The following is a 24943-nucleotide window of genomic DNA, read 5'->3' on the forward strand; positions in this document are numbered from 1 at the left end:
TTTTAAAAAAACACTTTTTTATTGCAACAGTTCTTAATCCTTTGACTTTTGTACAGATTACCATATTTACAACTCCATAATTATTATGCCTCCAATAAATAGCACAACTGAAAGTCACTCTCTAGTCTACATGTTTAAATATTGCACGTGCAAAGTATGTATAGTATGTGCTTGTCTAATAGATATATTGTCTTATTAGCTATGTACAAAGTTACATAACCAAAAAAAAAGAAAAAGAAATTGTGAGATCCAACCACCATGCTACTGAAGAGACGCTGTGCATGTCCCCTTCATAACAAAACTCCACTTCAGTCATCGAGACATTGCAGTCATTCTGCAAGGGTGGGGGCAGTTTAATTTAAGCCAAACTGTAAAAACAGTTACTGTAACTCAAAATCCCCCCAAAATATCAAATGAAAGCAAAATTTAAAAGACAAAGTTCTTGTCAAATAACAAATTAATGATAAAACACTTTTCCAGCAGTGACTGGTTGTGAGTTTGGTAGGAAATTTACACCAATACTGCAGGATCAACAGATAAAAAATTAAAAAAACAAATTTGAATCAAAACCAGTGTGACCTACAAGGTTTTCAAGACTGCTTTTGCACAAGTGCTTTGTATTCAGTCTTCAAAATGCAATATTTAGAAACCATCTGTGAATGAAACCTTTTACAGGTTCAAAATGACTTTTTCTGCCATAGGCAAGACATCTATTCCTAATAAATACACTGTTTAAATATGTGTTTCGCATACAAGTGTTTCTCTACCTGCAGTGTTGGTAGATCAAAGTCAACCTATACAATATAGATAAAAATCCTCAAATTTTAACATTTAATATCAACAATTTCCAGACATTGTGAATATAATGCTGAGTCCTGCCAGACAACACATTCCCATAGTGTTTAAAAGAGTGAGAAACACACAAAACACTGTGATGGACAACAGCATGGAAAGATGTGATCTCACTTCACCTCTAGATGGCACTATTGCACAAACCTACAACCCCTCTTGTCACTTCATTGGAATGGATGGCAGGTACAGTGCAAAAAACACAAAAACAGGAACAAACCAGGTCCGACATGATATACATATTTCTGCCAGAAAATGCCCGTTTGATCTTGTGTTTCCATGTGGGAACAAGGAAAAACGTCAATACTGTGTTGTCCGGTTGGTCTCTGCGGAGTTCTATGGCTTTGGCAAGAGGGCTGAGAGGAAACAGAAAGGGCCTAAAGCGCCTGCGTCTGCCGTGTTTGTGATAAAGCAGCAGCCCGTCTGCCTGCTGAGCTCCTTCTCTGCACCTCTGAACCCGAGTGAGCAGAGAGCACCGACAGTCATGCACACACACAGATACTGTACACCTCAACAGACACTGGAGACACTGGAGACGTGGTTACAGTATTTACAGGAGACACTGACTTGATCGCATGCACTTGATAATATGGGTGCTTCTGACCCCCTGGTGGGGTTTAACGAGATGAAAGTCAGTGTAGGAGTTGAGAGCCGATCTCAGAGGGCATTCAGTGTGTCAGGTCTGTAAATTATTGAGTACTGTGAGAAGGTTTGGGCACCCTGTGACTTACTGCAGTGTTGGTTGTACTGTAATTTATTTATTTTTTTAAGTGGAGGGACGTGATCTCCTTATCTATGGTCTACACATGGCTTCTATCATGCAACATAAAAAGGCTTCAAAATTGAGTTTTATATCCTATTATAGGCAGCAAACCCACAGTACATGTCGTGTGTATATAACTACACTCCTTCATAGCAACTACAAGGGATGCAACTAAGAAATATTTTCAGCATCGATTCATCCGGAGAGTTTTTTTCTTCATCAAATAACTAAATGTTCAGTTCATAGGGTGTCAGAAATAGCAATAAATGTTCCAAATCCAAGGTGGTGTGTGCAGAAAGTTAGAAATCAGTCAAATATTGCTAATTGACATTGAGAATTTATAGATAGAACAGACATTAAGGAATTATCAGAACAGTTGATAAACTACCTAATCATTTCAGTTGCTCTTTGGTTGAAGGATGGTCAAAACAAATCCATTAAACTCAAGAGTCACCTGGATGGGTAAAGAGGACAGGATTAAAAAAGGTAAACAAAAGAATTGAAAAGTTAATAAAACAGACAATGAATTTAAGTGTGCCTTAACTTTGCATACACTTTCATTACATCTAAACTATCGTCCACAAGTTTGGGGTCACCCAGACAATTTCACATTTTCCATGAAAACTCACTTTTATCCATGTGCTAACATAATTGCACAAGGGTTTTCTAATCATCAATGAGCCTTTCAACACCATTAGCTAACACAATGCAGCATTAGAACACAGGAGTGATGGTTTGTGGAAATGTTCCTCTGTACCCCTATGGAGGTATTCCATTAAAAATCAGCCGTTTCCAGCTAGAATACTCATTTACCACATGAACAATGTCTAGACTATATTTCTGATTAATTTAATGTTATCTTCATTGGGAAAAAAGCTTTTCTTTCAAAAATAAAGACATTTCTAAGTGACCCCAAACTTTTGAACAGTAATGTGTATCAATAGAAATGTCAAAACCAACAGAAAAGTCAAATCAAAACAAGAATTTTTAGAACTGTTGAACAATCTAAACGAGAAACAGGGATGCAACTTTTCACAGCACAAAGTTCTAATTTATTAACTCGATTTATGCTAACTGGAAAGATAAAACACCAAAAAAAGATCCACCCTAAAAGACTTCAACACTGTTCAAAGCTCCTCTGTTGGTAGTCATCTGCCTTCTATTCCTAATTTTACAGTTTAGTGCATTTTTCTTTTTCTCACGCACTACTGGTGAAGATGTCACATCACATTTATTTCCAGTTGAGTTTGAAAGCAGCAAAATGCTCAGGTATTTAAAACCCCACGTTAGGGTTTTTGTACCAGTCCCTCATGATGAAATACTAAAACCATCAGGAGAGATGCAGGTAGGAACTCTGTTATCTAAGCCACAAGATTTACTATAATCAGATTAGAAGATGCAATTCATGATTTCTCAACTAGAAACCATTTTGCTGTTACTATTATCCTCATTTGTCTCACCTACATATTGAGAAACTGCTGAATGCAATGTGCTGACATTAGTCTCTAGAGGATGTACAAGGTAATTTTAGGAAATGTAGGAACATAAAACAAACCAAGAGGGGAAAAATGTCCACTGAACACCACAGACAGAGGATATATAATATGATGTATGTAGTGTGAAAGCATTAAAGGGTGGATTTTTTTCCTATTCTTCACACTCTGCACCGTCTTCACCCATCAGTGTCCAGGAGGAAGAAGTTATCCAAAGCCATATTTTTCAAGCTTTCGTGTTCATTCATGGCAAAACGTAAGCCTGGAGTTACCATTTAAGGTTTTCACTGCTTGGCTGATGAAGTGATGCCAGCACCTCATAGCAGCTCACAGGGGGTTGAAAAGTTGAAGTATCGTAGCACCTCGAGGACTTCCTCTGCTCTGATGCGTACAGATCTTCTGCTTCAGCGGTGGTGAGTTCTGCCTTTCAGAAACTGCAATATGAGGGCAATTGTTCCTTCTTCTGGTTCCCTGTTGGGGTCCAGACTGCAGCCCTGGTAGCTCATCAGACTCCTGGTGGGTGACAGATCAGCAGACACATCTCATCTGCTGGAAAAAGCCAGCAGCTCTTAACTCCTGCACTCATTTTTTTTTCAACATTTTTTTATTGCATCAGGGAAACAGAGACGACAGTATGTAATGTCAGCCCTTGAGTGTCCCTGTCAGAGTAAAGGGGGAGGAGTCCTGCATGACCCCTCATGCTGGCTTCATGGTTTTATTAGACATTGGATTGGAGACGTGCCCCTTGTTCGAAGAAAAAAGAAAAACTATAAACAAGTTTAAAAACAAGTTTCGTTGATGGTTATTTTGAGTCTTGTTCTTTCTCGGTAGTTATTTTCCTATCAGCAGGGACGTGAGCTCACCCACTGGCATGCACATGCAGGCTGGTTTATTCCCAGCTCACAGTGGCCACGGCTACTCCATGCCGTTCCTCAGCATCTGATTGGCTGCGATGAGCATGACGCTGATGATGAAAGCCATGGCGAAGGCGCAGATGAGGCTCTTCCTCACGCACGTCTGACGGTTCTTCTTTGAGGGATGAACTGAAAGAGAAAAAGAAGTGGACAAATAAAAAGATGAAGCACATAAATAAAAGAAAAACCTCCGGTGCTGATTTAAAAGATGGCACCACTTTTGCTTCAGACTGGACTTTGAATTGATCATTTTCTGGGCTCAGATGAAAAATATAATGAAGACAGAGGGTGCACTGACACCAAGCAGATTTTCAGTGGTTTATTTATGAATTTATTTATGATGTGAAGTGTTTACTCCTTTAGTTCTTTGGTCAACTGCTCTCTCCTCTGAAATATTAATACCATTCAAAGCTGCAAACTGCCCTGGGGTGTATAAAAATGCAAGTCTTGCTCTTTTGTCTGTCTTGTGGTTTGCTGTTACGGATAAAAATTTCAACTTAGATCCAAAATGGAAAGTGTTTGAGTTACTGGGATGAATGTCGGCATCTGAGGGGCGTACTACGAAGAAAGTTTGACAAAGTCAGGCTTTTTTTTTTTTAAGTTGACTCAACAAACCCAAAAATCCTGAAGAGCAATAACATCAACCATGAAGGTGGTTGTCAACTTTCTTTGTTTTCATCTTCCTCCGTTTTCTTCTCTAGGCTCTGTGTAATCTCCATAAAAACCGAGTTTAACTTTCACCTGCACAAAATGTCACCTACTTCAGTCAAGAGGAACAGGCCATCGAGAGCAATGACGAAGATGAAAACTAATTTTGGTCAAAAGCTTTTCTACTGCAAATGATAAAAGAGAGGAATGCTGGTTGGAAACTGTTACTCATGCAAGTTATTACATTTATTTTACCACTCAGTGCACTCTTAATGCAGCCGCTTATTTCTAACAGAACAGCTACACATTAAGAGCTGTTAAACTATAAACATTTCTGTTTCTTTTAGTGACTTATAATCCCTTGATTACACTTGCTGTTAATGTGTCTTGTAACACTCACTGCCTACTGACTGGCAAAAGTTTTTAAATCTATATGTTACTGTTTACTGTTGTGCACTAAAACACCAAGTCAAATTCTGTGCATGTGAAAATTTATTTAGCAATACAACTTTTTTTCTGATTCTCATTCTAGATTTAAACATAATACTTGTAATGTAGTTGGGTGCAATCAAAGTGAAATTTATATACCAATAGACTAATTGACCATAGATAATTGACAATAGACCATTTTCCACTCCATGTTCCGTTAGTAGCAATACTAGCAGTGTAAACCGGAGTTGGCAGCAAATGAACATGAAAACACAGTATGGACTCTTTGCATCACCAGCTGAATGCATGTAGGTTACCATGGCAACCTGACGCTACTGTAACTGCACAGCGCGGTTCAGTGATGCTATTAACGTACAACTCAACAGATTTGCAGACATAACGTGTTCCTATATACCGTGTAGGTGAGAAACTGCGTCGCTTATAGAGAATATGGTCGTGAAAAGAACTGGCTAAATTTAGATGCTTCTTACGGTTGATTCAAATCCCAAACTCTGAACAGAACCTCCTCCAAAACAGGTTAGGTGTACAGCATCAGTTAGAATGGTGGTTAAAAGAGTGTCACCTTCATGACAATAAAAAGTCTGACTTTAGATTCAACATACTTTGCTAACCCTTCAATCTGGACTACCTCTGTTCTTTCTTACTCATATATTCTTAAGCTCTATTAATCAGTAAAATTCAGCTGTTCTTAAACATACTGTGTGCTTTCATATGTCAAAGAAGCCACAGCAAAATATTAGACAACAAACTGCACAGTATTTTTGGGTTCAGGTAAGTTTTTATTCAGAAATCCATTTTAAATTAGACCACAGTTTATTGAGAAATTTTCCACTGAAGCTGGGATCAATAGAAATAAACCGGAGGTGTGATCTCACATTAGTGTTGCCGGGCAGAATTAGCTGCTCTGCTCTGGATCTCGGCTGAATGAACAGCGGGTTGCTGGGAAGCTGCCAGCAGAGTGGGACACTAAGGTAAGCAACACAACTCACAGGACCGGACCGACCTCGTAGCAACAGCCAAAAGTCAAGATAAACAGCCCAATTACTGACACCTTTTTCAGCGGTATGGAATACTTTAAGCTACAGAAATAAATAACATTTTAATCTACTATATTAATGTGTCCATTTAACTACATGGATAAAGATGCCACAGTCATCAGATGTTGACAAAAGCCTGTTAAATACACAAATATATAGTTTCATTCTCATGTTGTTACACTAATGCAGGCTGATGCACTAAACTGATGATGGTTATAATTCTCTTATTTTTTGGAAGTGACTGTACTGCATCACAAGAGGAGTTTGTAATATTTTGTTTACATTATTCAAGTAAATCAGAGGCAAGACAAAATATTAGAAAAGCACCATTGTGTGTAAATGATGGTGCAGCAGTGAGAAGTACCACTTTCATGCTTACTGAACTGAAATTAGACACCTGGCAGCAAATTCCACCTCAGGACTTTAAATTCTTTGTCCCCGTAATACCTCTGGAAAGACTACATGACAGCACGTTGAACTCCACATTCACACAACGGCAGACCAGGTTCTCTCTATATTTTCCGGTTCAGTCAACCCCTGACTGCTTCTGCAGCAGCCAGTCAGCGAGCAGCTCCGATGATTTTACCGGGTCGCTGTAATTAGAGGAGCTGGGCCAATGACCCACAGCCTCTCGGCTCTCACTCGCTCTATTTTTAACTCCCAATTCAAGAGGCACTGAAGTCATCAGAAATGCTTCTCGACTGCTGTTCCAAAGAAAATGCAATGTGGAAAGTGGGACAGAAACGGCTACATCTTCCTTGGCTGCGATGTTGAGGCGGCGTTATTAGCTGGCAATCTTGGGCTGAATAATACGATCCCAGACTTTCACATAATATGAAACATAACGACTTTGTTTTTAGCCAAATGGATTATCTAAGAATGAGCTCGAAGCCAATGGTCGAGGTTATGTAACTCAGCATTGGGTGAGGGTTGAGACTTTGTCTTTTGTTGTTTGTACACAAAAATATTCTATAGTAGACTACAGAATATGTTTTCAAATCTGACAGTTTTTCGAAGAGCAAACTCTCGTTTCAGGAACAGCACGCTCGCACTCACAGTTACTCATATTCACACCTTGAAGCTGCCTCGTACAACCACAGGCTCATCTGTTGGACGTCAGTATCAGAGAGATGGAAATGAGGGGGCTCGCAGAAAATCACTCCCCACTCAGTTTCATGCTGCAAGACTGGGGACAGAACTGGTAATCTTCTGATAGAAACCCGTTTGACTTCATTTTAATCCGCTGCTGACACAGCATGAATGTCTATCTCTTCCAGAACTGCTCTGTTGACAAGGAAATCATCTCTAATTGGATTTTTTTTTTTGTTTGTTTGTTTCAGGCATCTGGATCGGTGGGACGGTGCAGCATCACTCCTGTATCGGCTAAACCTGCCTGCTTCCAGATTCGGTCATGACTTCCACAGTCGCCTGTAGCTACTATTCCTTAATGATGATTTCAGTGGAAATTGCAAGCTGTGAAGTGCTTTGATATCTTTTTATAGCCTCCCCCTGCTTTGTAGTCATCAATTAGCTTAATTTCAGTCCCTCAATTGGTTGCTTAGAGGAGCCCACCAGTGGATCCAAAGATAATTTATCAGTTTATGTGAAGTTTTCATTGGCTAATAGTTCCTAAGGACAATTTTTAAACTATCTTCTTACAGCCCAAAAGTTTGGAAAGCAAAATCAGCTTTGTACAAAAAAATGATCATAGTTTTATTGGTATACTTTGCAACAAAAACAAACAAAAAAAACAAGATTATTATATGGAGTCACTCATCAGAATACATTTTTACTCCAACTGTCATATTTGTACACATATATAGTCTTGATTCTTTACTCAGATGTGTCTTTGTAGACATTTCTGTGGTAGTGATGGAGATATGGACACAGCTGCATTTTACTGGGATTCTTGTATGCAAACTCAAAATGCCAAAGAGCTAAAGTGAATAATGCAAACCGTGATTTGTTTTTTTATTTTGCACTCAAGTTGTGACTCTTGCAAATCTTCTCAACTCTAAAAACTAAGGCCTTCTTTTCTTTTGTTAACATTTATTCTGCAATTTTCTGGTAACATCAGTGTATACCTAAAGGTAATTTGAGAAAAATGGTGCATATCAATGAAAGAAAAGTCTGATCATGCTGTAAATACATCCCAAAATCCATAGATCCATATCCTTTTTAAGAATTGACATTGAGAACAGAAATTTGAAGTTGCTTCCAAACTTTTGGACTGTAGTGGATATTTATCCTTAATGGGTTAATAAAGTTCTGAGACTATAAAGGAAATATATTTTGCACATGCCATTATTACTATTATTTGTATTTTTTTAAAGTTCATGTTTTAAAAGTCACATTTTTCCATGTTTGTTTTCTATAGAGGCTGTATGTACTTCTCTTCACTTCAAAAATCAACACAGGGTGTCATTTGTCCAGTGGTGCAGAAACTTTTGCATGCAGTTCTAAGTTCAGGATGAGGCGAACTTGGTGTCAATGGAAAGAACATGTGTTTGGCTGCTGGACTGTGAAGTTGGGAGGAGAGTTGCGGTCTAGACTTTAGGTCTCAGTCCAGTCGCCTGAACCTGCTCTCGGCCTCATAAAACACCTCCGCAGCCGCCCAGAGTAATGGTACCGCTGCCAAGTATCCACAGAGGACTTTCTTCAGTGGACCACTGTGGTTCTTGAAGGTAATGAAGTGTACACTAGTCTGCAGGCTGCTGAATTATGGCCGTCGACATTCACATGTGCCTCAAGCGCAGTCGTCTTTCTCTTCATGCTCAGTGGGGACGCAATATCGGGTGGTAAATTTTTATTTAATGGTTTTCATTTGATTTTCTGGGGTGATATTTCTGGTCCAGAATGCTCTTACTGCTGCTCCGGGAGAATGATCTGTGAAGTTTGAGGGTATTGGATTTGTTAGCAGGAACTGATGCATTTCTTCTTGTTCAGTGAAAGGAAGTTTGGCTGCTCGGAAACACCATGCATTTTTAATTAGACAGGTTATACTATGGCGTTTTTTTTGGACAAAATTCATGATGATTTTTTTTTTCCAAAGAAACCTGCTCTATAGTGTTTTTCACGGTCTACTTTACATTATTTCATCATATGGCATGCTTTTTTAAAAAATATTATTTTTATGGCCTTTTTTCGGCTTTATTTGATAGAAGAAGTGAGAGAGAGACAGGAAATGGGGGAGAAGAATGGGGTAAAGACATGCAGCAAAGGGCCCCGAGCGGGAATTGAACCCGGGCTGCTGCGTCGGAGACCAGGCCCTATACCTGGTTTACCTGCTTAACCCGTTAAGCTGCACAGGCGCCCATATAGCATGTTTTTATGACATGTTGGAAAAATGGCATTTTTTTTCCGACATACTAAAGTGATTTTTTTGGACAAAATTCATGATGATTTGATTTTTTTTTTTTCAAAGAAAACTGGTCTATTAGTGTTTTTCACGGCCTACTTTACATTATTTCATCATATGGCATGTTTTTATGACATGTTGGAAAAATGGAATTCTTTTTCGGCATACTATACTATGGTGTTTTTTCTGGACAAAATTCATGATGATTTTTTTTTCCAAAGAAACCTGCTCCATGGTGTTTTTCACGCCCTACTTTACATTATTTCATCATATGGCATGTTTTTACCACATGTTGAAAAAAATGGCATTTTTTTTCGACCAACATTTTTCCTCCAACAAGACGAGAGCTGTGGCAGAATCACTGCCGTTAGTTTGTCAGCAAGATTAGACTAAATCTGGCGAGCTGAATTTCGTAAAACTTAGAGGAAAGGTGGAGATACATAAGTCAAAGCACTTCTTGGTAATGTATGGATATGGTGACTGACGCAAACCCATAAACTTGCATGATAGCAGCGTTGTTAAGAAAAACTTACTGACTGTGTGAGTAACCATTAACTTCAGACTGGAAGCAGCAGTGTGGGAATCAATCACAATAGGAAAAAATACATTTTAATGGCTATTCACAGTTTCATTGTACCAGCTGTGCGTAGTTAGACTTAAACCTTGATGCAAACATATACTCCTAGAACACAAAAGTTGTTGCATTTAACAGTTTGCACTGAAGAATAACTGCAACAAATAGTTTGAGACTCTGCGTGTCTATAAACTACATCTCCATTTGCAGGATCAAGCAGCAACAACAGCCACACTGGTATTTATGTGAAAGACAAAGACAGCAATTCTACCTCCAGATGACGACAGCCCACGGCACAAATAAGCACAATAAGCGATTAAACCTACACACCTGGTTGGCAGCTGTGACAGTCATGGATCAGAGTTGATTTCCATGCTTGCTGCTGGCTGCCAGGTGCTCCCTGGACAGCTGCTGCTCCGGCGTGTTTCTCTGCGCTTTATGCTATCGGTACAATTTGTTCAGCTATGAATCGGCGCCTGGTGAACTTCTATGGATCAGTGGGTCCGTTCTTTATTCTGTTGTTTTTCAGCTCCACGCCGTATTGATTCCACAACGAGGTGATACCGGAGGGAAATCAAGAGCCTCTTATGCTACCTCATACATCAGCACGGCGAAGTACTGCAGAAGCATGATGAATCGTACTCGGTCTGAATCGTACTGTGACACGACGTATTGATTTCTCCATGACTGAGCACATTTTGGTGTCCCCTGTGTGGCAGATGGTCCTCACAGACCTTGAGGCCAATAGATATGATCGCTCTGTTTGATTCTGCTGTGGTCAGTCTTCATCATAAACCTACTACGAGCATCATGCTGTCATCACTCTACACCAGTTTTAAGGTCTTGATAAAGTGCTGCTACAGACTGCGTCCCCATCTCAGTCCCACCAGCGTTGGCCCAGCAAATCCCCTCTAAGACAGCAGAGATTCACAGCCAGACGGCGTCCGGTAAGAGACATTAAGGGCTGCTCGGCCTCTGGGCATCATTTTAGTCCACAGAAGAAAAATACATGACCATGATTCGGAAGAAAAATCTCAGTGCATTAGAATTTCACACGTACAGTATTAGTCGCAGACATTTTTCTGATGAAGGCGGTGTCGCTGCATAACAAAGTAGGTTAGGAACCTGCGCGACTACGCTGCCTTCAGGACATGTGGGAGCTGTTAGTGCTATGACTCAGCATTTCATACACTCCAAATTCATATTATAGTTGTTGGAACCAAATGGATGCCCACGAGGAAGTCACATTTTTTAGCTGTTTTCAGAGCATCAATCAAGGTGCACGCGCTCTGAGTAATGTGATATGCATTAATACAGCATTCAGGGTTAGTTTTTTTCTTACAGTTAACTTTTTATTTACAGTTTTGTTTTGTTCCCCACTAGTTCAGCCAATCTATTATGACTTTGCAGAGAAGCTTTCTACTCAAGACTCACTGGCACAAAATAATAATAAAAAAAACAAGACTGATGGTGAACAGCAGGAGGTTCATGGATGTGTAAAGAGGGCAATAGGAGGTAAATACATTTAAAAAAAAAAAAAAAAAAAAAAGCAAAGTTAGCGTGAACACATCTATTGGCTGTTGGTTGAAACCAGCAAGCATCTGTTTGGTTGCAGTCAAACAGATGCTTATTAACACAGCATCCTGCACATATGTACGGGACAGCCTGGACTGCACACTGAGAGCTGCGACACTCTACTGTCAAGCCTTATTTTGTATTAAACCGTAAATGTTTTATGTAAATTCAACTGGTTTTCTGTTTGAAAAAATAAGCTGTTTCTTTCAAGACCCAAATCCAAACCTGCCCGTAAAAGAAAATTGAAATTAGCTTGAGAGGAACAATGACCTTTCCTGTTTTCATGGTGAAAGGATGAATACTAGAATACTGGCCACTGCTCTGATATCCATAAATCTTGGATGGCTAGTTGTGCAGGACCGTGGTCATGTATTTTTCATCTGTGCCACTTCCGAACAGGTGACCAGCTGACACAAGCCCCCACCGACGTTGCAAATCAATAAATCAGCAGGTGTGCTGTGACTCTGTTGGCTGTAGATCTTGATGAGACAGCTCAAATTCTTCCTGACAGCATGGACTACTTTCTCTCTCCCGACCCACACACAGCAGGCAGCATGTCGACAACGCACACATTCACAAACACACACTTTTTTGTCTAAGTGCTTGTGTGCGCGAAGCTAGCTCAGGGACTTTCGCTCACCTCCCTCAAACTCCGTCTGACAGTTCCCGGAGTTCTCCTTCAGGCTTTCTTCCTCGTTGATGATGATGTTCTCAATGTCCTTCATGGTCAGGTGGTCACGGAAGGCGTAGAACAGGATGTGTTTCAGCTCCTCCAGGGTGATCCTCTGCATGTCGAACTGCAAGAGGAAAGAGATGAAGAGGGCATTAAGTAAAAAAAAAAAAAAAAAAATAGAGACCATTTTCCCTTTCACATAAATAATCCCTGTGCATTTCCACACTATGCCTGGCAGGGCAGCTCATGAACTGAACAAGTATGAACTCTGATGTAACAACTCTTGCACCAATACTTTCACTATGTTTCAGTAAAAAAACTCCATCACACTCTGAACACAAATGATCTTGCGTGTCCTCGTAATTCTTCCCCGCACACGTCCCAGCAGCTGTTACACATGTCCCTCTAATGCAGCCACTTTAATCAGAGTGTTGCACAGAGTTAATGCAATGATTAAATTGAATGCGCATGATTTATGGTTCCAAAGTGATTGATTTTGAGTATTTACACAAATCAGGCACAAACACACACACAAACACGAGCCAGCACGTGTAAACCACAGAGGTTTGAAGGTTTTCTGAGAGCAAAGAAAATATTCTGTATCTAAAGTTCAGAAGATAAGCTTGGTTTGAAGAAGATCATTGTCAATGTAATGTGGAATATTTCATTTTTCAGGGAGCTGCAGTCATTCATCATCATGTGTAAAATTTCAATTTCAGGTGTAACATTTTAATTAAACGTGCAATATTTGACTTTCATGTACAACATGTCAGTGTAATGTACAATAATTCATTCTTCCTGTGCAATATTGTAATTTCATGTGCAATATTTCATTATGTGTGGCACTGCTTCTTTATTACTTCTTACTTTTTTATTCTACTTCAGCTTGCCTTTTTATTTTGAGTAATGTATTATACTTACATCCTATTTCTTTTCTGTTTGGCACTCTGTTTCCTAATGTTGTGTAATTTTGTTTTCTGAGCAGTATCTGGCAAAAGAATTTCCTTTGGGATTAATAAAATTTTAACTTTTTTTTCTTATCTTATCCTGGAACGCACTCCCCCCTCGCCCCTAAAAAACAGTACCTCAAGAAAATGGGATTCAATTTTTATGCTTAAAAGATGCAACACAATTAAGATAACAGAAAACTTCAGAGGCACTTCGGGGATGAGTGAACATGATGCAAACCTGACTGAGAATGAGTTCACAAAGCGCAGTGAGTCCTGAACGAGTTGTAGGACTGCGGAACCTCTTTACTGGTGTCAAACATACGGTCCGCGGGCCAAAACTGGCCTCGGCCCGAGGAATGACTTTGTAAAAATTACAGAGATGACATTAGCTGCAATGTTTCAATAAAAGTAATTGCAATTTTAAATGTGTCTATTGCACTGACACAACATTTATTGTATTTTTTATGTCTAAATTTTATACATTTACAAGAGAGGGGGATAATATAACCTTCTTCTTTAATAGTTCCCATTTAGTGGTGGTCAGGATTACTACACAGATGTGGAAATGAACGGAAATTTAAAAGAATTTCTAGATCTTAACAAGTTGGTTTGACTATAAAGGAATATATTACATTCTTCAAATCCAGATACCTGCAACTAAATGTTTAGTACCTTTGTAGATACTCTGTGATCTGTAAGTTGTAATGTGTAAATGATAAACTGAGGCATAATATTGTTGAAATCGAATTTATTTTTCTAAGGAATTTCAGGTTGTTCATAATGTTTTGTAAATGGGAGTATTTTCAGAAGGTACTTTTTTGCAATAAAACAAAGGGACAGATTTGAATTTGTTTTTTTTAATAGGTTATTATGCTCTGAGTTTACTGGTTTGCCCCACTTAAGATCAAAATGGCCCTTGAACTAGCATCAGTTTGGCACCCCTGATCCAACATCATATTTATTTTACTCCACAGACACAACTTATTTATCTGTCGATAGGCTGTCCAGAGTCTATGATCGGGTTATTTGAAAAATGCTTATTTCCCCAATTTAATGGTTTATAGTGCAACAACAAAATTAGAAATGTATGTGTCTTGTCTAAAGCTGTGGTCACGACAGAAATGTCTTTGATGGATTGACTATGAGGGAAAGAACAACATCAGACATGATATGATAAGAGAAACACAAGTCTGACACTTAAATGATCTGCTTTGGAGATAAACTAACTGGTAATTTGGGACATCATGAACACTATCCATAAAAAACAGTACAATGGCTCAATGGTGCCACTGATGTTGAACACTGTGGCCTTGAACCCAGCAGGAAGTTTGGGATTTAGTGTGCTCTCATCTTCTAAAGTCTCCGTTACAGCTCCTGTCTTCAACCCAGGACTGGCAGGAAGACCTTGACAAGTATGAGCTGCACAGAGGATGATGGATCTGCACAACAATGACTGAGCCCGACCGCTGAAGCCTTTAAAACTGTGCCAGACGGCAGAGCAATCAGAGCTAGGAATTGAAAATCTGGACAGTGGATCATTACTCATTTAAAAATAGCAATAAAAATAATAATCACGAAATAATTACAGTGTTTGGCTTTTCTTCTGCTATGTCTGACCTGTAAACAGATTCAGTTAAACAAACCAAACAAATTTCCTTGAATTAAAGCAGAAAAAAGTAAGAATACGCATTTATTTGACAACAGTGATTTACAGCTTCATGCTCATGAAATCACAGGACAGATGTATGGCATGTTTAATGTTCCCAAAAAGCACAAATATAGCAATGTAAGGACGAAAGCAGCAGACCTTCAGACTCAGAATTCAATCATTCTACTTTCCTAATATCAAGACAGTTTGATGCATAAATATATTTTTTTGCGTGACCTTGTTTGTTTTAGTTTTGACTGGACAACAGAATAAAGTGGAGTCAGTGAGTGTAATCTGAGACATAAAGTCAAATCTCCCAACACTGCTGCAGTAAAAATAATAAAATATGGCAGGGGACAGTAAAATGAACCTGCAGTGGGGAAACAAAAGTGTCTGGGTGAATTTTACAGTGGATATGGACTCATCTCATGCTTCTTAACACATCTGAAAGGCATTTAACAGCAGGAAGAGCTCCAGTCGTTTACAATAAAGCATCTCCAGGGAGCATCTACATCGACAAATAGATTTTCTGACTTTCAGAGACAAGTTACTGATTAGACTGTTGGAACATTAGTCAATAATATGATTAATTGTTGAATGCTATGAATTCCTCACTGTAAAATTCCCCATACCAACATATTTGATCTCAGTCTGTAAATCCCAAAGCTCTGAATGCGTTACTTGTACTCAGCGATATTACAATGAATGATGCTCACCCAGCGAGTGAAGGATAACATTCACTGGACTTTCTGGCAAGCCCACTGGGTAGATAATTACATAAATCACTGCATAAATCACACTTGGACACTTACCATTGGTACCATTTGTTATCTCTCAGCCTCAGAGTGAGCTAATGAACGCTCACACCAATCACGTTCGAAATGTTAATCAGCCCCCATAAAGATTCATTATCAAAGCATATTAAAAGGTGAGGGTCAGTGTTTCATCTTTTTTTTGCGGGTCATTAATCAAGGGTGAGAGGAAATGTACCTGTTGGCAAGACAAACGTAAAATAAAAGGAACATTATAATAGAGCCATAAATCACACGCATTGTAATGAAGAGGAAATTAAGAACAGGTAGGATTTTTGGCCATAAAAACTAAGAATAATAAATTAACACACCCATAAAATACATTTAAAGAACATATGGATCATTTCTAAACATTACTGCAGCCACAGCTATAGCCAGAGAATATACTGATAGAATTACAACTGATTCTGCCACTATTTTCTATTTGTATTTATAATTTATATGGATCCATTTACTAGTTTTTCTTAAAATTTTTAGCTAAATTTGTGTAAAACGTGAGTAAATGTTGTTATTGATTCAGGATCAGAACTACTTTTTGTCAAGCCTTTATAAATAATTGGTGCAATAGTGAAAAACTTACAGTACTATTTAAAGGTGGAGGTTCCCCAATAGGGATCGACTGATATGGGTTTTTTAGGGCCGATACTGATTACTGGTAATCAAGAAGACCAATAACCGATATTTTGAACCCATATACAATGCAATGTTTTAACAGCATGTGATGGCACAAAATCTGTCATCCATAAGTAGGCACCCTCATTAACCACGCCTGACGGGTACGTCGGCGGGGTTATTGCATTCGGTGTGGTATCTGCCTGGGTAAGTATGTATGTATGTGGCTATGTCCGGTCTGATATCTCTGCAACCGCTGAAGTCAGGATAATCAAACTTGGCACTGAAGATCAGTCTAAAGTCCCCTGCTCAGTTGTGGAGTTACAGGTCAGCAGATCAAGTAGGGAGGGAGATACGTACGATGATCCTAATTGATACATATTGCATCAGTTGTATAGGGAGGACAGGGTTTTCGCCAGCAGAGGGCGTGGTTCTGCCCTCTACTGAGGGCTCATCTAGTTCATAAGGGTGATTCCAACTGAATATATCAAACAGAAATAGGAGTGATTACTTTAGGACGTTCTCCATTGTTTATGGGCAGATTGATCAGCTTGTCTCCTGCAGTTCTTTTTTAAATCCTTCACTGTTCTATCATTCTTATTGGCCACTAAAGTCCAGATCCTAAAGCTTTATTAATTATCTTCTTCCAGACTGCGTTTCAAGTTAATCCTTGTCTGCCTTCTAACGTAGCCGCTAGCTGTTAGCGTACATTTAGTCACTGTGAGAGAAGCTAATTTCCTTGTTTGTGTTTCTTGTTCATTTTCTGCTGCTTGAGAGACATTTCTGAGAACACAGAGTGACTATAGACAGAGAGAGGAGGCTGCATCAGACCCGAAGTAACACATTTTATTTACCATTAATCTGTCAATAAAAATACAGATACCAATAATCAGAAAAATGGAAAATGTCATCTATGATCAACAGCTATATAGTAATAGCTATAAAGTAATTGGCCACAAACGCTCATGGGTAAAAAACAAAAAAAACACTAAATGATTGTGATTGTAGATTGCATACCTATCAGAATCCAGAGATCCTCCAACACTTGTTAATGATCAAACAGACTATTTCAACTTGTAAAGACATCTCAAGCTTCTATCATAAGATTATTGCTCTATAGTGAGACTCTTTGTATTCAAATGAAGGTGTTCTGATGCATCACTTTTCAGATAATCATCAGTTTGACCTCGTAGATCAGCATTCAGAAACCAAAAACAAACAAAAACTCTAGAATTCTCTCTGCGAGTCCAAACATCCACATCTAATAAACACCACCCTCCACAGCATAACGAAGATGTTTTGCTTTCTATTTCAGAAACAGATGACACGTCTCGCAGACGACACAGCTCTGTTTGTTTCTCCCTGTGGGGGAAGAGAAGATGGATGAGACGCTAACTTGTCTTAAACAGACAGATCTACCTGGAGCGATCCTGCAGCATCTGCCACTTAAAGTTACAGTCAACTCCCCGTGGTGCCTCCTCCCGGGGGAGGCAGGTCGGCGGCCTAATTGTTTACCTAACCTTCGTGCAACCTTGCTGCCTCCCGACGACGACATCACCGGCGGACATCAATTGACTGCCAGAACTTCATTTGCCAGGGAAAAGAGGGATGAGCCAGAGGAAGGCTTCATTTGCTCAGCACTCCAGTGGCAGATAAGAAAAAGCCATTTTATTTTCACTCTTCATACCCCACAGACTTTCTCAGTCTACAGTCACAGTGAGGCGTGGAGTGACCTTTATGGATAATATGGTGAAAGAAAAGGGGAACAGAAAAGAATGCTACACGTGGACCTGAAGTGACTCCCACAGAAAAATAAAAAATCTTTAGTAGGACACGCAGAGCTGAGTGACCTACAGTTTCATACTGAACCCCACACAGGAAACCTTCCGTCTGCTTTGTCACACATTCATCACAGAAGTTCAGTCTGAATCACTTGCCTCGGGCATGGCGGCTTTTAATGGACACTATGGAAAAGTTGGAAATGTCACATACTGTTAGGACTCGCCGTGGTCAAAGCTCAGAAGCAGCCTTTTGTCGAAATAAAACTGAATCCCAAAAAGACTTATGTAAGTAAAGGAGACTGGGAGCTAAAATCTGTCTCCTCTGAAGTCATTTACTCATTAATCTGCATTAAGTCATGAATAAGACAGAAGAATCTGGATCCAAATCTTTTAAGATGCCACTGCTTTGATAATGTTATATCTGTTTAAAGTATGTTGGTGCTGAATTCTAGAGATTCCTGCTGAGGTTGTGCAACCCAAAAACTAACTTTACAAATAAGGTATATGTCTATGTTAAAGTGAGGCATTAACATCTTCCCTCTTTAGTACCAAAGTAAATGACTGCCTCCACCTTGTTGCTTCTGATTAACAGGGAAAAAACATCAAAATCTTAAAATGGAAAAAAATCTCTGCATAGAGAATGAGACAGCATTTTAATACAGCACTATCAATATCCCAATTTAATGTTAACATTAGATGTCTAAGTTTACAGAGAAATAATAGGAATGATTGTTGTGGTTTGGTTTTTGACAACAAAGCTGACAAAAGATAGTCTTTATTTCCAATCAGCTCTTCGATGAAATATTTCACTGGAATAATGTTGCACCATATAAAAAAATGCATAATAAATGTGATTGCACTAAAAACAGTAGTTCATTCACAGCTGTAATACATGACTTGTATTTTATGTGTTTTTAGGCTGTACTAAGAACAAAATTGGCACTAAAGGCAACAAAATCGTTTGGAGACTGTGGGGGCCTGTGGTGCAAGATTTAAATCATTATCCTCTAAAACAGTACTTTGTCCAGGTAATATGCAAAGTAAATAAAAGTACAATTTCCACAAGCATAATTAAGTTCAGTTAGAGAGTTGAGATGCACTGAGGCTCCCTTTAACGAGTTTGGATTAAACCATTAACGCGATTTTTCTTAATCGCTCCGGTATCTGTTCTTCAGACTGCACAGTGGGTTTGTGGTTGTACATAAGGAAGAGGAGTGACACTAAAGAGAAAGCTCTGTTCATCTCTAACCTCGTAAAATGATGCGTGTTCTGCTGCTGGCGCTCACAAGCGGCGAGACGGTTGCCAAGAGCCAGCATCCATCCATCTGCTGAGTTCAGCCTTTTGCAATACGGCCAAATTATACTGCTACAGATAACGCTCCACACATGCCGAAGAATCCAATTGCATTTGTTAATCTAAATTTAACGCCACAGACTCGCAAGTGTTTTGTTTTTAATGGCAGGTATATTAAACCATGCAGTCGCTGGAGACAAGCTCATCCTGGAAAGAGACAGGGTTTGAATGAGGAACAATGCGCTCCATGCCTGTTTTCTAAATCAACCATTGCTCCAAATTTCTTCATTGTTGGACAAATGTAAGGCAGGGATCTGATAGCACCAGGTTTTCTATCGTCTTGCCTTTTTTCTTTTTATGCATTATGACAGTACGATGTTGTTGCCATGCCAGGTTTGAATGAATGGGGCAAACACAGGGTTCTGGACTTGATTTGAGGATTTTAAACATGCCAAGGGAGCTACACGTGTGCTACAAACAGAAATCTTCTATATTTTAATGAGATAAACAAAGGGTTTTAAATTAACAACACAGGTTTCCAAGTGTACCATGAATAATGACACCTGTCAGGATCTCTGAAGATGAAAGGTGTGACATCAGCAGGACCAAAAAAGCATATTGAGAATACTGAGACGGGAACAATAACTCTATAGAATTATGTCTTTTTGGCTGCCCCACACAAAAAAAGGTAATCAAACTGCATCCTCTTGCACTCTGGGAAGTCGCAGCTATCGATAAAATAATTTCAATATTTTCTTTACATATTTCTAGATTCTGCTTGCATTACCATCCAGGGAAGAGTAAGAAGAGGAGCATCACTTTTTTCAGCTTACTGCATTTATTAGATATTGGCACATGGATTTAAATATATATTGACACCTGCAATGACAATGAAAGTTAACAAGTTCAGGTTCTGGCAGCTACTAGCCAATTTCTGATTCCATCAGCTCCTGTAAGTGAGGACAGTCATGAAGTTGGTTGGTCATTACTTGATTCCATCTAAGAGTCTCTGAGATATGGCCTCTCTCCTGCTTGTGGCTGGTCATATTTATTGCCGTGACATTTATTATTTACAAAGCAGTTTATACACACTCTTGCATTATTCACAACAGAGTATCTGAATCTTCAAGAGGGTTCCCATGATACATATTCTGGTCAAGAACGTACATGTTCGCACCTTTTTACATTCTTGCCTTGTAGCTTTCAGTGGAACACGTTTTTGAATGTATTCCAAACAATTAAACACATGGATGGTGGAACACCAAATTATTCAAAACCATGCCATGCTTTGATTTATAGTGGATTTTTATTCAATTAACAGGTTTCTTCTGACTGGAATTGCCATAAACAAGTGACTAGAGATGGTAAGACATTCTGTTAGAGATGTTAAAAATAAAAATTTAAACAATTCTGTTTTTTTGTTTGTGATTTTTTGCTAGCCCAGTACTACCCATTGTCCTCAGTTTTTGAGAAAATTCAAGCTTCTATTTCTTCCCATGTGTCTGCTTGCAATGAGAAGAATGACAGTGCAACAGAGCAAGAAGAATCCAATGAGGATCATTAAGACCATTCTGATAAATCTGAGCAACTCTGGGACCAATATTTAAAGACAGACACTCCAGCCGACATTGACATGGACGCCAACCAAAAAGGACTCCACTTCTCACACATAAGCTCAACTATCCTTTCCAAAAGATTGGAGAAGCATTCGGCCACAGGAATTTCATTTACATGGCCAGGCATGGGGATAGGAATGTAATGGTTTGGAGGTGTTATTCAGCCAATGAGCCAACCAACCTTGTCAAAGTAAACATCAACATGAGGAAAGAGGACAACATTAAGATTCTAGACCAAAACCTTATAAGACCTGCTGAAAAACTTGGCCTTGGGCACCACTGAACCTTCTAATAAGACAATGATCTGAAATGTACAGCCAAAATGGTCAAGAAACAGTTAAAAGAGAACATTATCAACATTTTGGAGCAAAGTCTAGACCTAAATCTGAAGTGAAGGCCAGAGTGATGACAAGGAAACCTTCCAAACTTAGACCTGGGCATCAAAAATCCAAGTGGGGACATGGAAAAATCTGTAAGCAATCATAAGACTGTTTGATTGCTGCAGTGGAAACTAAGCTTTTGCCACTAATTATTGGGAAAAGGTATGAATAATTTTGGACGTGGTATTTTATCACGTAAAAATTTCACACAAAATTAGAATTATTTCTAAAACAAAGTTTTACCATCTTTTATCTGTTATGCCTTTTCCAGTCTAAAGAAACTTATTGGTCAAACAAAATGCATTATAAATCAAAAATGTACGCACACAATCACTTTTTGGGGCATGGCATTTTTAGTAAAAGTGTAAAAACAAAACAAAGAGGGGTATGATTCATTTTGGGTATAACTAAACATTAGTAAAACGAAGCTTCTTAGGTTATTTATCTGGATCTATGTACTACCATCATTTGTACCAAAACTCATTCAACCACATTTATTGCTCTCGAGTTAAAGAATTATTCTGTTTCTGGGATTTACAACACCTGTATTATACCCTGCATATGCATGTAGCCCGTAAATTAGCTCAGGTTCCTACATTCATTATGGCCTCCTTTGCTTAGTACCCAGGTCCAACACGCACACATTCTCTTCCTTGTTAAAACTAATGTCCAGCATCTTTATCGATCTCTGCTTTTAAACAGCCTATCTGTTCCCCTCGAGAGGCTCGAAGCCTTCAGGAGAAATTTATGCCTCCATTACCACTGCGTCACTCAGTTGTCAAAGGACAGAAGATTAATTGAGGAAAAAAAGAAAACATAACGTGCGCCACGAGGGTAACAACTGGCGGGAAAATGAATTGGAGCTCATATCTGGAACCAATCACTGGAGTGTTCGAAGTGACAGAAGCATTGACCCATTGAGACCCTTCATGTGGACCAGATCTTTAAAAAAACCCTCCGTGCTGAGGTCTGTAACCTCTGCACTCCAGTGAACATTTCACTGTGGCTAATGTCACATGATAAACGGAAAAAATTTTCACTCACTCCAAGCACAGTGACATGAAGCTGGTGCCAGCAGTGAATCAAAAGCACGGCAGACTTTAGTTGGCTCAACTCAAAGGCAATGTGAGGAAAATAAGGAAAGAAGGGGAACTGTACAAAACTAGTGAGCCACCTATCAATAGCCAATTACTGTTAGTATGATTAATCAAGGAGAAATTACTCCCATTAACCTCTGGACTAGAGGGGCTGCCTGAGGGTCACTGCTCTCATTAGCAGGATTCAGTGGATCTATATGCTCTGTCTCATGCAATTCCTCTCCTTCACTGAACGGGAATAAAGAACAGACGAGACAGAAAGGAAGAGTGATGGCAGATAGAAAAAAAGAACTGAGGAGACAAACAGAGGGCTGAAGAAGTAAAGGGTAGAAGAAGACAAGTGAATGAAGTTTTGCCTCAAGGTTTAGCATTCGATTGCAGCTCGATGCAAACCTGAAAATATTCAGCACACAGTATAATTAAATCCACAGGGTCGCTGCTGCTTTTGTCACCAGAACCCGAGCTAAAGTCTGGAGCTGATGATATATCGGATTTGTTATCTTAAAGTGCCTCATTTTCAATTTGACCAAACCTAATTAGAGCTAAATCCAACCTGAGAGCTTCATATCCAGCTGCCTCGCACAGCAAAATCTCAAACACCACATCTAAAAGTAAGCTCATTCATTTTGCACTTTTTTCTCTCTCCCTGAGATGCAGTAAAGCCCTTGAACTTTGCCATTTTTATTCCTTCACATCAGCATTAGATGCAGGGGACAGCTGAGAGATCCGTCTTCCCACCTGTTTATCTGAAATTAAAATCATCTCTGCAGAAATGTCACATTAGGTGCTCTGTTTTAGTGTGTCAAGAACTGCATCACAAGCCTGCACTTAAAAGCCACGGAGAAAATGTTAATTCATGCAGCATTGTGAGTACAGCTTGTTAACAAAAAAACAAAAAACCCCACTGAACTCAAACTTTCCCAGGAAACGCTAACAAACTAGAACGTTAAATGATGAATGACGAGCAAAAAAAGCCCAACTCTTTTGAAGTCATACATCCATACTCGCTCTTCATCTTTGCTGTCTGCAGCCCTGATGGGACTTTGAAGTGCACCTTGGAGGATAAAGGCACAGCACGCCGAGCAACGCTGTGAAATGATGAACAATGAGAAAAGGGCCTGTGTCTTTTTGATTGCATTTAGCTGACAAATGATTTTCTCTATTCATCTAAATAGAAGTCTACGCTGTGATTACTTAGTAGATAAAAGTGAAGAAGGTCCCCTCTAGGAAATCCAGCGTGTCAGTGCAATGTAGTCGGAGGCATTTATTTTGATTGGCAGACGCATCATTAAAATTCTGGGCATTAAGTAACACAAATGATCCTCCAGCATGAATGTGTGTGTGCGCGCGCGTTTCAAGTTAAGCGACTGTGCAGAAAACGCAGTTATGTGTTCTTGACACTTCTCAGAGTTGCAGCCTGGATGAGAAAGAACTGTAATGAAGTGAATCACCGAGGTAGCCAAGCTGACTCACATGCAATTAAAGCTACACGGAACATAAGGAGGAGGGGACGGGATGCAGAAAAGGGAGAAAAAGTGTCACGGTGCACATGAAAAATGAGCTTCTCTATATCATGTAGAGAGGTTTCATGTGATACCGAGAGCTGGCAGAAGCGAGACTCAAAGCCAGAGCGTCGGAGCTTTTACTTCTCAGGAGGCCTGAGGGTGAGTGTGCCTGCCGCTGCTTCTCCAAAGGCAGCAAGACTTCAAACAGCACCGTCCTCAGCTCCAAGAGAAGGAGAGTTATCAGCTTGACTCAATGCAAAAGACTAATTGGTACAGTAACTTCACACTGCACATCCATGTAACTGCTCAGCTGGTCGGTGAATAAGCCTCTTACTGTGCACTATATTCAATATATTCTGCATTATTTGTGCCTACGTATCCACAGATACACAGTTCCTTCTGCACCCAAAGGTGATGTTCCTCTTGTCAACTTCCAAACAATAGCAACTTGAGAGGTGGTGTCCTGGCAACAGTGTATGTGTGTGCAGACACTAGGTGTTATTATCAAATACACTGCATTACTGGCATATTTTACATCTCCATACATGCAGTAGTATCACAATACCGCAGTGGCGTGGCATGTTTAAAAGCATCAATATGACATATAACATACATTCTGCACATGAAAAAATGATAGAAACTAAGACACTAAGACTCACAAGCAAAAAAGGAAAATTAAACTATTATCTACTAAAAAAGAGGCACAAAATGATAGGCCATAAACATAAATGAAACAAGATAAGCACACATATGTGGCATGGAACATATGTTTTGTTTTGTTTTTTTGGGCTATTTTTGGCTTTATTTGATAGGTCAGTGAAGAGGCAGACAGGAAAGTAGGGAGAAGAATGGGGGGGGGGGAACCTGCAGCAAAGTGCCGTTAGTGGGAAACGAACCCAGGCTGCTGCATCGGG

At 39.4% G+C, this 24943-nt stretch overlaps 1 protein-coding gene across 1 annotated transcript in view; it reads right to left on the bottom strand.

Moving 5' to 3' along the window:
• caln1 (calneuron 1) overlaps positions 1 to 24943 on the bottom strand; it is a 56937-nt gene continuing 31994 nt past the window's right edge. The window contains 2 exon segments of the mRNA XM_051957929.1: positions 1 to 4148; positions 12302 to 12458. Coding sequence (XP_051813889.1) covers positions 4021 to 4148; positions 12302 to 12458 — 285 coding nt within the window. The 3' untranslated portion in view covers positions 1 to 4020.

The sequence above is a fragment of the Acanthochromis polyacanthus genome, chromosome 13 (genome assembly GCF_021347895.1).
Source record: "Acanthochromis polyacanthus isolate Apoly-LR-REF ecotype Palm Island chromosome 13, KAUST_Apoly_ChrSc, whole genome shotgun sequence".
NCBI classification, from domain to species: Eukaryota; Metazoa; Chordata; class Actinopteri; family Pomacentridae; genus Acanthochromis; species Acanthochromis polyacanthus.